Raw genomic sequence first — 14,490 nt, forward strand, 5'->3', positions numbered from 1 at the left:
TTTCACCAGCCTGCCTCTACACTGTTAAGCCTCAGCCCTAGATCCCGGCGCCACCCCCCCCCCCCCACCCTTACATGTGAATGGTGTGATGGCTCTTTTACAAAAACTGTGATTTGAAATAAAAAATATTATTGTTGGATAGAACCACATCTCACGCTCTATAGTATAATGAACCTGATTGACTTATTGTTAATATTGGTTGGAAGTAATCAATACTCCCTGGATTAATATTCCAGGGTGGTGTTGTTGACTCCTTCGTGATTGGATTTTTTAAATGTTAAATTAGACTAGTCAATCACTAAACTTCACTTCGCTTGCCACACTTACGTCGTGCAAATGTTTTCTCACAGCGTCACAAATGGTCGAAACCTGAACGCACCTGCTGTACAATTCGTGAGCAATTAAACTTAGCCCTCCCTAGTAAAGTATTGTTTCATTTGGGCCGTGCAGGCAGGTTATACAGGTTCTTTATCTGCAGTAGTCCAGTGTTTACACACACTCTGCGTCAGAAGCTGAGAGACGAAGAGCTGAAGACATGGCGCAAACGGTGAGTCTCCTGCTGCTCATTAGTTAAATTTAGTCTTTGTCCCTTTAGAGTGAAACAGTTTTAATTGTTCTTTGTGTGTGGAAAGGTGAAGGCACAGACATGATGTCATAAATAGGTGAAGATTGAAATATATCAACAAACTTCACTTTGAGGTTGTTCATGTAATGTGTGCAAAGTTTTTCACATATGAGTAAAATACAACATTAGTATTTTAATGCAGCTTTAAAATGTGATTCTATCAAAGAGTTGACAACAGAAACCAGAATAAACAGGATGAAGTGTTTGATCACGGCTGCTTTTTAACAATAAACTGATTTATTTAGATAAAAGTGAACAAATTACAGAGTTCTGGTCCATAAGGGGTAGACTGAAGAGAACGTAAGTTTTATAAACTTTAATCAAATGTAACTGAACAGAATCGAACCTGAACAAAGACAAAAACAGATCCAACAAAGGGGAAAATATATAATGACTGATCAGAGCACTTCAGAAACAAAAGGAGCAAACTAAGAAAAGAGACAAAGAAAGAGAAAGTGAAAGAGAACTGCAGAGTTTGGACTTTCTGATTTAATGCTGCCTCAACTTCTTCACAACTTCAACAGAACTTCTTGTTGTCTTCACCTCTGATGATTTATTGCTTGAACGACAAGGACGTTCATTTTGTGAGAGTAAAATCTAAATGATGATGGAGTTCCAACAAACTAATGAAATCAACGGGTTCATTAGTTTTCTCCCATCAAACGAAACACAACCTTTTTTCACGTGCACTTTATTCAAACCACTTGGTGAATACAGCACCTGAACACGTGGATGTTAGAAACACATGTTGTCTACAATCTAATCAATGTCAAGTGAAGGTTGGTCTCAGTCCACGAAGCTGATGACCACAGGACGTACGTATCTCTGACAGATGTTTAGTGCGCTCCATGAATCACAATGTGAAACCAAAACTAAACAGATCAAATGGAAACAATGTTGGTTTCAGACTTTTAGGTGTGAAAACGACTCCAGTGAACTTTCCTCCAAGTCCTGATTCATTAGTCGAGTTTCTTTCGTACGTCAACCTGTGGCAGGGCTGTGTCCTCGTATGACCCTCGTGCTCGTGAACACAAACAAATACAACATGAAGACACGATGAAGAGCACTTTGATCACTGCACATTCACATTGACTACATGTACACTTTGTTATTTATATTTGTATTTTGATGTTTCTTTTTAGTTTAAAGGAAATAAAGGAGACCTGATAGAGATCAACCGTGGGCCCTATCAGCACTGGGCCGTCTACATCGGAGGAAATGAAGTGGTTCATTTCACTACAGATGGTGAGTGAAGTGATAACTATATTCATGTTAGAATATCACATGGACATGACGTGTATTTCATGATGGCTCCTTCCTCCTTTCCTCTTTCTTTGCCTCCCTGTTCTTCCTGTTTGTCTTTTCTCTTAAACACACAGGTGGTCAGTCATCTGGCTCGTCAGCAAATCTGGGCAGCAGCACTGGAAAAGTGAAGCGTGAGAAGCTCGCCAATGTGGTCGGCAATCACCGTTACCAGATCAACAATCTGCTGGATAAAAGCCGTAAGGCTCGTGATCCCTCTGTCATAGTGAAGGAGGCCTGTGCAATGGTGGGCAGTGAGCCACAGTACAACTTTGTCACTTACAACAGTGAACACTTTGCTACCGAGATGCGATACGGCGAGGCAGGGTCTCAGCAGGTGTGTATCTAACTGTTGTGTTCGTTAACCTCGTTAACTCTTCCACAGCAGAATTAGTGTGTAGATGTTGTGTTTGTTAAAAGGCGATTGACAGTAGACGAGTCTTCTTTTCTGTTTTCTCCACAAAGTGAGTCATGGTCTTGAACGCTCCGCTAACTGAGAAGCTCTCTCTACAACTCTGATATGACTCAAAAGAATCAAAGAGACAGGATTCATAATAGTTATCTGAAGTGCATGTAGTGGAGATACTGATATTGGGGATATAAAACATTTCTGATACTAATACATCAGCTGATATATATTCCTATGGTGTCGTTATCAAACCCTTATGCCATAAAATGTAAATGAGGCTTGATATCATACTGTTTAATTTTAAACTCTACTTTAAATAAATATGAATATAAATAAAGCAAAATAAAGCAAATATGTAGAGCGTGAAATGACTTGACACGATTAAAATGAACCTCGAGAGGAATATAAATATTGTGAATGGTTTTCAACAATAAAGGGTTTTATTTAACTAAAAGTGAACAAAATACAAAGTTCTGGTCCATAAGGGGCCGACTGAACAGAACCTAAGTTTTATAAACTTTAACCAAATGTAACTGAACAGAATCGAACCTGAACAAAGACAAAAACAGATCCAACAAAGGAGAAAATATATAATGACTGATCAGAGCATTTCAGAAACAAAAGGAGCAGAGAGAGAGAGAGAGAGAGAGAGAGAGAGAAAGAGAGAGAGAGAGAGAGAAATGTAATATAAATCCGGTCAAAAAGTTGACATAATAAATAAATAAATGTTAACTTTAACTTAAGTTTGTTATCGATTGTTATCATTTTCAGGCATGTTTGAAATTATCTGTACAATAACCACAACAGGTTAGTTTCTAAAGACACTTTCACACCTTGTTTGTTTGGTCCGGACCCTTTGACTTAAATATCAGTTGTGAAATGTTCCTATGACCAAAGCAGGTGTTCAGGGTCAAACTGAAACATGGTTCGGTTTGTTGGTAAAGTGAAAACCAAACCATGTTTGGAGTTTGAACTTTCGAATTTAAACCAGGATGGTGTGCTCCATGAATTACAATGTGAAACCAAATCTAAACAGATCAAATGGAAACAATGTTGGTTTCAGACTTTTAGGTGTGAAAACGTCTCCAGTGAACTTTCCTCCAAGTCCTGATTCATTAGTCGAGTTTCTTTCATACGTCAACCTGTGGCAGGGCTGTGTCCTCGTATGACCCTCGTGCTCGTGAACACAAACAAACACAACATGAAGCCACGATGAAGAGCACTTTGATCACTGCACATTCACATTGACTACATGTCCACTTTATTATTCATATTTGTATTTTCATGGTTCTTTTTAGTGTAAAGGAAATAAAGGAGACCTGATCGAGATCTTTCGTAAGGGCTATCAGCACTGGGCCGTCTACATCGGAGGACAAGAAGTGGTTCATTTCGGTACAGAGGGTGAGTGAAGTGATAACTATATTCATGTTAGAATATCACATGGACATGACGTGTATTTCATGATGGCACCTTCCTCCTTTCCTCTTTCTTTGCCACAATGTTCTTCCTGTTTGTCTTTTCAATAAAACACACAGGTGGTCAGTCATCTGGCTCGTCGGTGAGTCTGAGCAGCAGCCCCGGAATAGTATTGCAAGAAAAGTTTTCCAAAGTGGTCGGCGATGACCGTTACAAGGTCAACAATCTGCTGGATAAAAAGTACAAGCCTCGTGATCCTTCCATCATAGTGAAGGAGGCCTGTGCGATGGTGGGCAGTGAGCTGCAGTACGACCTTGTCACTAACAACTGTGAGCACTTTGCTACCGAGATGCGATACGGCAAGGCAGAGTCTCGTCAGGTGTGTATCTAACTGTTGTGTTCCTTAACCTCGTTAACTCTTCCACATCAAAAAATTTGTGTGTAGACGTTGTGTTTTTTAAAAGGCGATTGACAGTAGACGATTCTTCCTTTCTGTTTTCTCCACAAAGTGAGTCATGGTCTTGAATGCTCCGCTAACTGACCCTCGACAGAAATATAAATATTCTGAAAGGCTATTGCAGAGGAAATACAGATCAATAAAGTTGAAAATACATCTTTTGTTTGTTAAATCTGTTTTATCAACAGGTTTAATCAGGTAAAGTTTAGTTTGTTTAGTTCAGTTTTTGCAGCCCACAGGGAAACCACATCTTTACATTATGAAACAATCATGTTCATAATAAACTCAGATGCCATGTGAACAGAATGAATCAGTACATGATTTATAATAGAGTAAATAATCTTCTGAAACATTTCAACTCTAATCACAGCAGAACAGATGTAGTTAAAACTCATTTAATTGAGCCCTTTATCTCTTTATCTTTTTATCTATTTATCTATTTATTTATTTAATCTTTATTTTCTCCATTATGATATTTCAAACACTGCAGGAAGATGAACAAACTCTTTAATCACTGGGTTCATCTGTCACCTTCACTGTGTCGTATACATAATAATCCAGAATGTTACACCAACCATCTCACAGTCATTAAAGGTCCAGTGTGTAAGATTTAGGTGAAAGGATCGATTGGCAGAAATTGAGTATACAATAATTAGGGACTGTGTCAGAGATTTACTGAGTGACATTCTACACATCCAGATAATATTTAAATGAAAAATATCAAAATGTTTTGAACTTCAGTTTGTCAATTGTTTATAAAATAACGGTTTGTCTGATCTTGTCTCTCGCAGGTTCAGGGAGCTGTTACCACAGGCATATCAATTGTTTCCACCTCAGGCGTTGGAGCCTCATACTTATCCAAGTAGTTGGGGAACTTGCAGTCTGTGCAGCTCTGATTCGCAGTCGTTCCAGCAGTTAAGAGGAAGAGGAAGACAACAAGAATAAAACAAGAACAAACACTGGCAACAATGAATGTTGGTATGTAGCTGACAGTGATTATGATTTAAAAAAATGTAATAAACGATTTCACTTGTGCAATCTGGAGAGAAAAGGGTTTCAACACAGTTGAAAGACTTGACTTGAATCAGATAAGACAATGAGGCATTAAATCATCTGGATGATTAGACTCAAGGCACATCTCTTCAGACTTCACCTTGGATAAAAGATAAACAATATATACTTCTATATCTGTTTAGTAGCACCTCTATATATCTAGTAGCACTTACATAACACTTACATATAGAACTTTGTAGTTTGGCTTTATTCAATCAAATTGTACTTGATTCTTGTTGCTCTGGGTTTGTTCTCTCATGGTTGATGCTCTTATTGTTGCTTTGGATAAAAGCATCAGCTAATTGAAATGTAATGTGATTTGATGTGAGGGATTTTTCTTTGTCTTTCATGTAATTCTTCACTTTTTAAAAGGATCAAATAATCATTTGAACACAATTTATTTGCAATAAAACACAATTTAAGATAAATTTCTTCAGTGAAAATGATTTTCCTCATTTAAAATATATATTTAGCAAAGACATTTATCACATGTTTCTATTTTCTCATCCCACTAATTTATTGCGTATTGATCAATTCTTCATTATATTTTTAATGCAATAATCAAAGTATAATTAAATGAAAACTATCTTCCCAACGATGGATGTGTTTTTTATTTCAACACGTTGTGTTTTGTTGCTTTTGAAACGCGTATCTGAACTTTGCAGGAAAATAAAAGGATGTTAGATTTGTTTCTTTCAAAACATCCTGCAGAGCTAAAAGGACGATGGGATCCCAGTGCTGCTCTGATTGAGGCCTTCCTGTTTCAAGCTCTCAACGAGGAGCTGGGGAGAAGTGAAACTTACAGCTCTCCCAGTTTGGACGCCTTCCTTAAAATAAGATCTGATCCTCTGGCTGTGATTCGCTGACACCTCAGTACTGCTGTGCAATAACGCATCAAACGTGATACCATTAAATGGTGTGCCTTTCAGCATTCAATAAATTCCGCTGTTAAAATAAAATATTGAATTTTAATATTATATTAAATAATAACTTTAATTGATTAAAGTTACCTCGGGGCACCACCCTTCAAAGGAAGTGAAAAGATAGCCAATTCATTGATTTAGTCTAAAAAAAGTACTAACTACAAATTTAGAATTCTGATTAACAATTAAATGAATAACTATAACCAGAATTACCAGATAGATAGTTAGCTAAGTTGAAGGATATAGAGTTCTTGACAGTGTAGAGGTTGAAAATAATCACACTTATGCAGCATTAATGAAAAAACATTTGTTAAAGAAAAGATGTATTATTATTTATTGTGGAGATAATAAAATATACAACCCCAAATTACTAAAGATGTACTTACTATATGAAGATGTGTATGTGAGGGTGTGTGTGTGTGTGTGTTTGTCTGTGTGCTTTCAAAATGGTGGCTGGCCACTCCAAAGATAACGGCTTCCCCCCTGTGGAATGTTTACAACCTGTAGTCAGTGTCAGAGAGATGTGGGGGGGAGATATGCTGGTGTGTGTGTTGGTGCCAAATTAGAGAAAGATACTAGATGCATGCAAGGAAAGACTGTGAAGAGCATAACATGACTAACATTAACTTTCAAATAACTTAAAACCAAGATACCACAGCAACACAAATCAAACTTATAAACATCACACAGAATCAATAAGCAGTCTTTGCTTAGCCTAGTATAATTGTAAAGCCCAGTTGTGTTACTCGTCAACCCAGTCTCATCAGAAAATGTTCAATGGTAACGTTGGTCCACTTGGACCGACGTTACCATCTCACAATCTGGCCTCTCAGATTGTGAGATGGTAACATTTAGTCCTCCCATTGTTTTGCATTGGCGTGTTCTCACGTCACGTGACTCTCAAGCTCCCGTCTGCGGAGAGGAAAACATGGCGGAGATTCCTTGTTTTTTCAGATAAAAATATAATTTTGTAACTTAGTTTGGGCATAAAAATACATTCTGACACCATTTCTAGCGAGAAATGTGGTCTTTGCTTCCACAGTCTTCAGCCAGTTCGTGCTTATGATAAATATTTTAATAGTTATCACGCATGTTTTTATCGTTGCTATGATGGTTGCCATGGCACCACGGGCGCAGCTTGGTGTTTAAATCACAGTCCCTGCGTGGTGTCCTTCAGTGATCGTGAATGTTATTCATGTTATATAATAGTAATATTTGAGGCTAGATTACATCTCTAATGAGAAGGATCATGCGAGTCTGTTTATACCGAGGCCGGCCCGAGTGCGCGACCGGCCCGAGTGGCGCGAGCCGAGCGGCCCGAGCGGCGCGAGCCGAGCGGCCCGAGTGCGCGAGCGGACCGAGTGCGCGAGCGGACATGACGTGTGGCTGTCGTAAAAACCCTATTTGTAAACAACCAGCCCTTTAACTCGGGGCTGCGTCATAAACACGGCGCGCTTGGAAGACCACGATGTCATCTTCCTTCTGTCAGGTAAGTAGTTTATTGTTTTTAAAGATCGTTACGATCTAGGTTTACAGTCCGAGTGCGGAGAGAGTCCGTCAATCCACACTATGGACGCTGTTCATCAGCTAATACGCCATTGTTAGCCACATGCTTCAGCCCACGGTAGCCTGTGCTACCTGGGAGGTGAATACATGGTTGTTGAAAGCAGTTCAAGACGCTTAGCTCATCATTGAGGGACGCTACAATATAAATATAAACATGAATTTGATTTATGAATGCTTTAGATTAATAAGGAGTGTATTTGTCTACCATTACTCCACAATATCAGGTCAATTTGGTTTAATGTATAGTATGCACTATGACAATAATGTTTCCATGTTATGGAGTTGCGATTCATTTTATAAAACAATTGCTATGTTCTGTTTTTTAATCAAGGAGGATCCAAGTGAAGCTACAGGAGTTTCATTAACGTCAACAACTTGGACCAAACAGTTTGTTTTGCTTGATGAAGAGCAGGAAGGGCAGCCTGGAGAGAAAGAGAAGCCGGGTTGAGCCCACTACCATCATCCACGTACCACGAGGAAGATGAGGGAGAGAAATGATCCTACCATTAAAGAGGTACTTTTAAGTTACATACCAGAAAAAACATTTTATATAATTTGCCAAATATACATTTTTATTAAATCCCCAAAGTACACTTGCTGAAATACAAGTTAATATCACACTGAAAGAATTTTGATCAATCATGCTTCCCTGCTGTGATTGTTTAACTGGGAAAACAACTTTTTCCACAGGAAGTCAAGTAAATTTAAGGAATACATGTGCAAAGTTTTCCTCTGTTATGTATAATGATGACCCCCATCAAACATAATGTTAGCAATATTTACACCTTTTAATTTATACTGTTTATTTCTGTCTACATGTGTGAATTTGCCTTCATTAGTTTCAGAAAAGAGCGATGATGTATCGGTCAGTGGGCGGCAGCACGAGACTCCGCAAACTAGTCTGTAAGCAAAGCAGACGAAGGCATCGAGGTTGCGGCCTGCCATCATTGTTATTTTGCTTAAGGGACTGAATATGTTTCATGTAGAAATATTAGCATTTCCCTTATATCTACCAAAACTGCTTGTTTCACAGACTGCAGTTTTGTTTTGATCCGATGTGGTGTGCAAATACAACCGTATCTGCAATGGGTTGTGGGGCATTAACATTTGTAACTCTAATTTTGTTTTGACAGACTGTGAAAAGAACGTTGAGAACATCACCACTCTACAGGAAGACACAGTCCAGTAATGGGTGTCAGAAGTTCAGTAGTGAACGACAGGTACTGTGGAAAAATATGTGTCATTGTTGTACAATGTCCTTTGACTCTGTTTAAACAAGGTTAACACAAAAAGGTTTGATTGTAAACTGATATCGGTATGAATTCATGTTATTCTCCTCGTCAAAAGAAACAAACAATCCAAATTACCTGCAGAAAGCCCTTGATGGACGCTTCAGCTGCATCGTCAGACTGGTGAGACAGCAAGATGCCAACTTTAATGCCAATTTATTTGTGTAACATTCTGTGACCAAATGTATAGATAACTTTTTGTAGATTGTAAAAATAGATAACCCATTTATTACAAAAAAACTACACTAGAATTATCGCACTGCGTTGTATGACTCCGCTAACCAGAGCAGTGTCCGTCTACATATTTCTACATATTTTCTCTCATATAAATGACACTGTATCTCTTGACAACTGAAACCATAAGATGAGGTCAGTGTGGCCTTGACCTTTTTACTTTAAGACAAATACAAAGTTAGACAATCCGAAAACATGCAGTTATGCCTCCGGCGACTCGCTGTTGCAGAGGCATTAAAACCGTAGTGTAGTAGATTGGATTTTATTGGTGTTACATTGGACATCTTGTATGGGTACACCAAAAAATATATTTGGTTTCACATTCTAGATGGCAATAAGCAGAGTCATCAACTCAGGAAAAATATTTCTGTAGAAAAGAAAGCCTTGTATGTGTGTATGTATACATACACACAAACGCACAATTGAGAGGTTTTTGTCTTTTATCATATATTCTCAGGCAGTACTGATGCATTTACTGAGACGGGACGTGAGGGCCTACACTGCGTGCTCAGAGTTCAAGCCCAGCAGGCTGCAGCGGGCCTGACATATTCTGGAACAGCAGCACAGTCTTTGGATGACTCCTCTGAAGATGAAAACATGGCGAGGTACTTCTCCACTGATGAAGAACTGTGAGGGCTGTGATTAGCTACACTCTCTTGCTACAAGGCTACTCATGCTACTCCCTGGCAGCCTTAGGAAGGCATTAGCTTGCTGTGTGGTAGCTGTTAGCTTCAGCATTTTTAGTTTTTAGTGGCCTGTCTGACGTTTATGTTAAAAAAAAATCAGAGGGAACCATCTTCATAATTTAACACTATGGTTTGTTTGTGTCCTTCAGTTCTTCTCAAGAGAAGCAGTACAGGTGTGCCTCAGCTCCACGGTCCCTCCTGCAGCCTCCGCTCCTGATGCTAACCTCATGTCTCCATCACACCAAGCAGCAGACCTGGATTGACAGACCTTTCTCCAGAGCTGCCCCCTCCCTCTGAAACCCCCCTCTCCAAAACACTATTTGTGTAGTTTTTAAAGTATTTTTTGCATGAGAATTGTTGATCATAACATTTCCAGCAGATGCCTTAATGTAATGTTTGTGCACAATAAATTACATTGATCATAACATATTGGTATTTCCTTGCACTTCTACACCATGATATTGTCAGATAAGATGCTGATTACATTAAAGCAGTGAATGCTCTGCTTTAAGCAACATAAACACACAATGATTCAATGGATCTGAAGTAGAATGGGCACATTACATTCTGTAGAGAATGCCTCAGTTATGGAAGTCAGAAAATAACTTTCTTTATCTGAGGTTCCAGTCATTTATAGTCACAGCAAAGCACACGGGTCTGGTTGTCTAAGTGGCGCCCATATCATATTGTTTAAGATGTGTAACATCAAGTTTGTGTTTCAGTGCAAAATTAGTCATTAGTCAAGAGTTCACCTTCTTCTTTACACTAAAATTAGGTGACCCAGATGTTTCACAATGCAATCTGATAAGGTCTTATGAGAAACATTCTTAACATTAAAGAAATCAACACAGAGGATAGCAATATCTGTTTGACTTTAATCCGTAGCTGATAATCAGCGGCCTGACTTATTCAAACACATTAATACTACAATGAATAAGGCAGGGGTTTTCCATCAGAAATCATTTCTGGGACATTAATTTAAAAGATCTCCAGTATAAGCAAATGTATTCTAAAATTGGTTTATATCCAAGTGTGAGGCTGTCCTGGCACATGGAAATAAGATATATATATATTGTTTGTATTAGCTTTCCCTCAGTTTAGTACTTGCACTTCTTGAAAAGCTCTATATAAATAAGATGTATTAATGTTTATACATTGCCCTCTAGTATATGTTTTCCTAAAAGTCACTGTAGATACAGAAATAACAGTATGGTTCAGGTGACAGTAAGTGGAAGCTGAAGGTAATTTCCATGTGCTCAAGAGAAACATAACGTGACGATATAGTTGATTTCTGATAGAAGGCCCTGCCTCATTCATTGTAGTATTAATGTGTTTGAATAAGTCAGGCTGCCGATTACCAGCTACTGATTAAAGTCAAACAGATATTGCTATCCTCTGTGTTGATTTCTTTAATGTTAAGAATGTTTCTCATAAGACCTTATCAGATTGCATTGTGAAACATCTGGGTCACCTAATTTTAGTGTAAACAAGATGGTGAACTCTTGACTAATGATTAATTTTGCACTGAAACACAAACTTGATGTTACACATCTTAAACAATGATATGGGCGCCACTTAGACAACCAGACCTGTGTGCTTTGCTGTGACTATAAATGGCTGGAACCTCAGATAAAGAAAGTTATTTTCTGACTTCCATAACTGAGGCATTCTCTACAGAATGTAATGTGCCCATTCTACTTCAGATCCATTGAATCATTGTGTGTTTATGTTGCTTAAAGCAGAGCATTCACTGCTTTAATGTAATCAGCATCTTATCTGACAATATCATGGTGTAGAAGTGCAAGGAAATACCATTATGTTATGATCAATGTCATTTATTGTGCACAAACATTATATTAAGGCATCTGCTGGAAATGATATGATCAACAATTCTCATGCAAAAAATACTTTAAAAACTACACAAATAGTGTTTTGGAGAGGGGGGTTTCAGAGGGAGGGGGCAGCTCTGGAGAAAGGTCTGTCAATCCAGGTCTGCTGCTTGGTGTGATGGAGACATGAGGTTAGCATCAGGAGCGGAGGCTGCAGGAGGGACCGTGGAGCTGAGGCACACCTGTACTGCTTCTCTTGAGAAGAACTGAAGGACACAAACAAACCATAGTGTTAAATTATGAAGATGGTTCCCTCTGATTTTTTTTTAACATAAACGTCAGACAGGCCACTAAAAACTAAAAATGCTGAAGCTAACAGCTACCACACAGCAAGCTAATGCCTTCCTAAGGCTGCCAGGGAGTAGCATGAGTAGCATTGTAGCAAGAGAGTGTAGCTAATCACAGCCCTCACAGTTCTTCATCAGTGGAGAAGTACCTCGCCATGTTTTCATCTTCAGAGGAGTCATCCAAAGACTGTGCTGCTGTTCCAGAATATGTCGGGCCCGCTGCAGCCTGCTGGGCTTGAACTCTGAGCACGCAGAGTAGGTCCTCACGTCCCGTCTCAGTAAATGCATCAGTACTGCCTGAGAATATATGATAAAAGACAAAAACGTCTCAATTGTGCGTTTGTGTGTATGTATACATACACACATACAAGGCTTTCTTTTCTACAGAAATATTTTTCCTGAGTTGATGACTCTGCTTATTGCCATCTAGAATGTGAAACCAAATATATTTTTTGGTGTACCCATACAAGATGTCCAATGTAACACCAATAAAATCCAATCTACTACACTACGGTTTTAATGCCTCTGCAATAGCGAGTCGCCGGAGGCATAACTGCATGTTTTCGGATTGTCTAACTTTGTATTTGTCTTAAAGTAAAAAGGTCAAGGCCACACTGACCTCATCTTATGGTTTCAGTTGTCAAGAGATACAGTGTCATTTATATGAGAGAAAATATGTAGAAATATGTAGACGGACACTGCTCTGGTTAGCGGAGTCATACAACGCAGTGCGATAATTCTAGTGTAGTTTTTTTGTAATAAATGGGTTATCTATTTTTACAATCTACAAAAAGTTATCTATACATTTGGTCACAGAATGTTACACAAATAAATTGGCATTAAAGTTGGCATCTTGCTGTCTCACCAGTCTGACGATGCAGCTGAAGCGTCCATCAAGGGCTTTCTGCAGGTAATTTGGATTGTTTGTTTCTTTTGACGAGGAGAATAACATGAATTCATACCGATATCAGTTTACAATCAAACCTTTTTGTGTTGACCTTGTTTAAACAGAGTCAAAGGACATTGTACAACAATGACACATATTTTTCCACAGTACCTGTCGTTCACTACTGAACTTCTGACACCCATTACTGGACTGTGTCTTCCTGTAGAGTGGTGATGTTCTCAACGTTCTTTTCACAGTCTGTCAAAACAAAATTAGAGTTACAAATGTTAATGCCCCACAACCCATTGCAGATACGGTTGTATTTGCACACCACATCGGATCAAAACAAAACTGCAGTCTGTGAAACAAGCAGTTTTGGTAGATATAAGGGAAATGCTAATATTTCTACATGAAACATATTCAGTCCCTTAAGCAAAATAACAATGATGGCAGGCCGCAACCTCGATGCCTTCGTCTGCTTTGCTTACAGACTAGTTTGCGGAGTCTCGTGCTGCCGCCCACTGACCGATACATCATCGCTCTTTTCTGAAACTAATGAAGGCAAATTCACACATGTAGACAGAAATAAACAGTATAAATTAAAAGGTGTAAATATTGCTAACATTATGTTTGATGGGGGTCATCATTATACATAACAGAGGAAAACTTTGCACATGTATTCCTTAAATTTACTTGCCTTCCTGTGGAAAAAGTTGTTTTCCTAGTTAAACAATCACAGCAGGGAAGCATGATTGATCAAAATTCTTTCAGTGTGATATTAACTTGTATTTCAGCAAGTGTACTTTGGGGATTTAATAAAAATGTATATTTGGCAAATTATATAAAATGTTTTTTCTGGTATGTAACTTAAAAGTACCTCTTTAATGGTAGGATCATTTCTCTCCCTCATCTTCCTCGTGGTACGTGGATGATGGTAGTGGGCTCAACCCGGCTTCTCTTTCTCTCCAGGCTGCCCTTCCTGCTCTTCATCAAGCAAAACAAACTGTTTGGTCCAAGTTGTTGACGTTAATGAAACTCCTGTAGCTTCACTTGGATCCTCCTTGATTAAAAAACAGAACATAGCAATTGTTTTATAAAATGAATCGCAACTCCATAACATGGAAACATTATTGTCATAGTGCATACTATACATTAAACCAAATTGACCTGATATTGTGGAGTAATGGTAGACAAATACACTCCTTATTAATCTAAAGCATTCATAAATCAAATTCATGTTTATATTTATATTGTAGCGTCCCTCAATGATGAGCTAAGCGTCTTGAACTGCTTTCAACAACCATGTATTCACCTCCCAGGTAGCACAGGCTACCGTGGGCTGAAGCATGTGGCTAACAATGGCGTATTAGCTGATGAACAGCGTCCATAGTGTGGATTGACGGACTCTCTCCGCACTCGGACTGTAAACCTAGATCGTAACGATCTTTAAAAACAATAAACTACTTAC

General features: G+C 38.6%; 1 protein-coding gene and 1 long non-coding RNA gene across 3 annotated transcripts; both read left to right on the forward strand.

Moving 5' to 3' along the window:
- The first annotated feature begins 389 nt into the window (after positions 1-389).
- Positions 390-5,857, forward strand: LOC128450336 (phospholipase A and acyltransferase 1). Its single transcript, XM_053433743.1, has 6 exons — positions 390-547; positions 1,768-1,870; positions 2,005-2,264; positions 3,635-3,737; positions 3,872-4,131; positions 5,001-5,857. Exons 1-6 carry the CDS (start codon positions 536-538, stop codon positions 5,073-5,075), a joined length of 813 nt encoding a protein of 270 aa, XP_053289718.1. The 5' UTR covers positions 390-535; the 3' UTR covers positions 5,076-5,857.
- A 1,683-nt stretch (positions 5,858-7,540) lies between these two features.
- On the forward strand, positions 7,541-10,291 carry LOC128450341 (uncharacterized). 2 transcript variants are annotated; one of them, XR_008339983.1, is made up of 5 exons: positions 7,541-7,674; positions 8,083-8,265; positions 8,885-9,163; positions 9,732-9,879; positions 10,110-10,291. It is a non-coding gene; the product is annotated as an uncharacterized LOC128450341 (long non-coding RNA). The 2 variants fall into 2 exon arrangements; XR_008339982.1 differs by lacking the exons at positions 9,732-9,879; positions 10,110-10,291 and having other exon boundaries at positions 8,885-9,701.
- Positions 10,292-14,490: the final 4,199 nt, after the last annotated feature.

The sequence above is a fragment of the Pleuronectes platessa genome, chromosome 11, assembly GCF_947347685.1.
Source record: "Pleuronectes platessa chromosome 11, fPlePla1.1, whole genome shotgun sequence".
Classification (NCBI taxonomy): Eukaryota; Metazoa; Chordata; class Actinopteri; order Pleuronectiformes; family Pleuronectidae; genus Pleuronectes; species Pleuronectes platessa.

Coding starts and splice junctions, on each gene's coding strand:
- LOC128450336 (XM_053433743.1), top strand. Junction 1,871..2,004: donor GGTTCATTTCACTACAGATG/GTGAGTGAAGTG, acceptor TTAAACACACAG/GTGGTCAGTCATCTGGCTCG. Junction 3,738..3,871: donor GGTTCATTTCGGTACAGAGG/GTGAGTGAAGTG, acceptor TAAAACACACAG/GTGGTCAGTCATCTGGCTCG.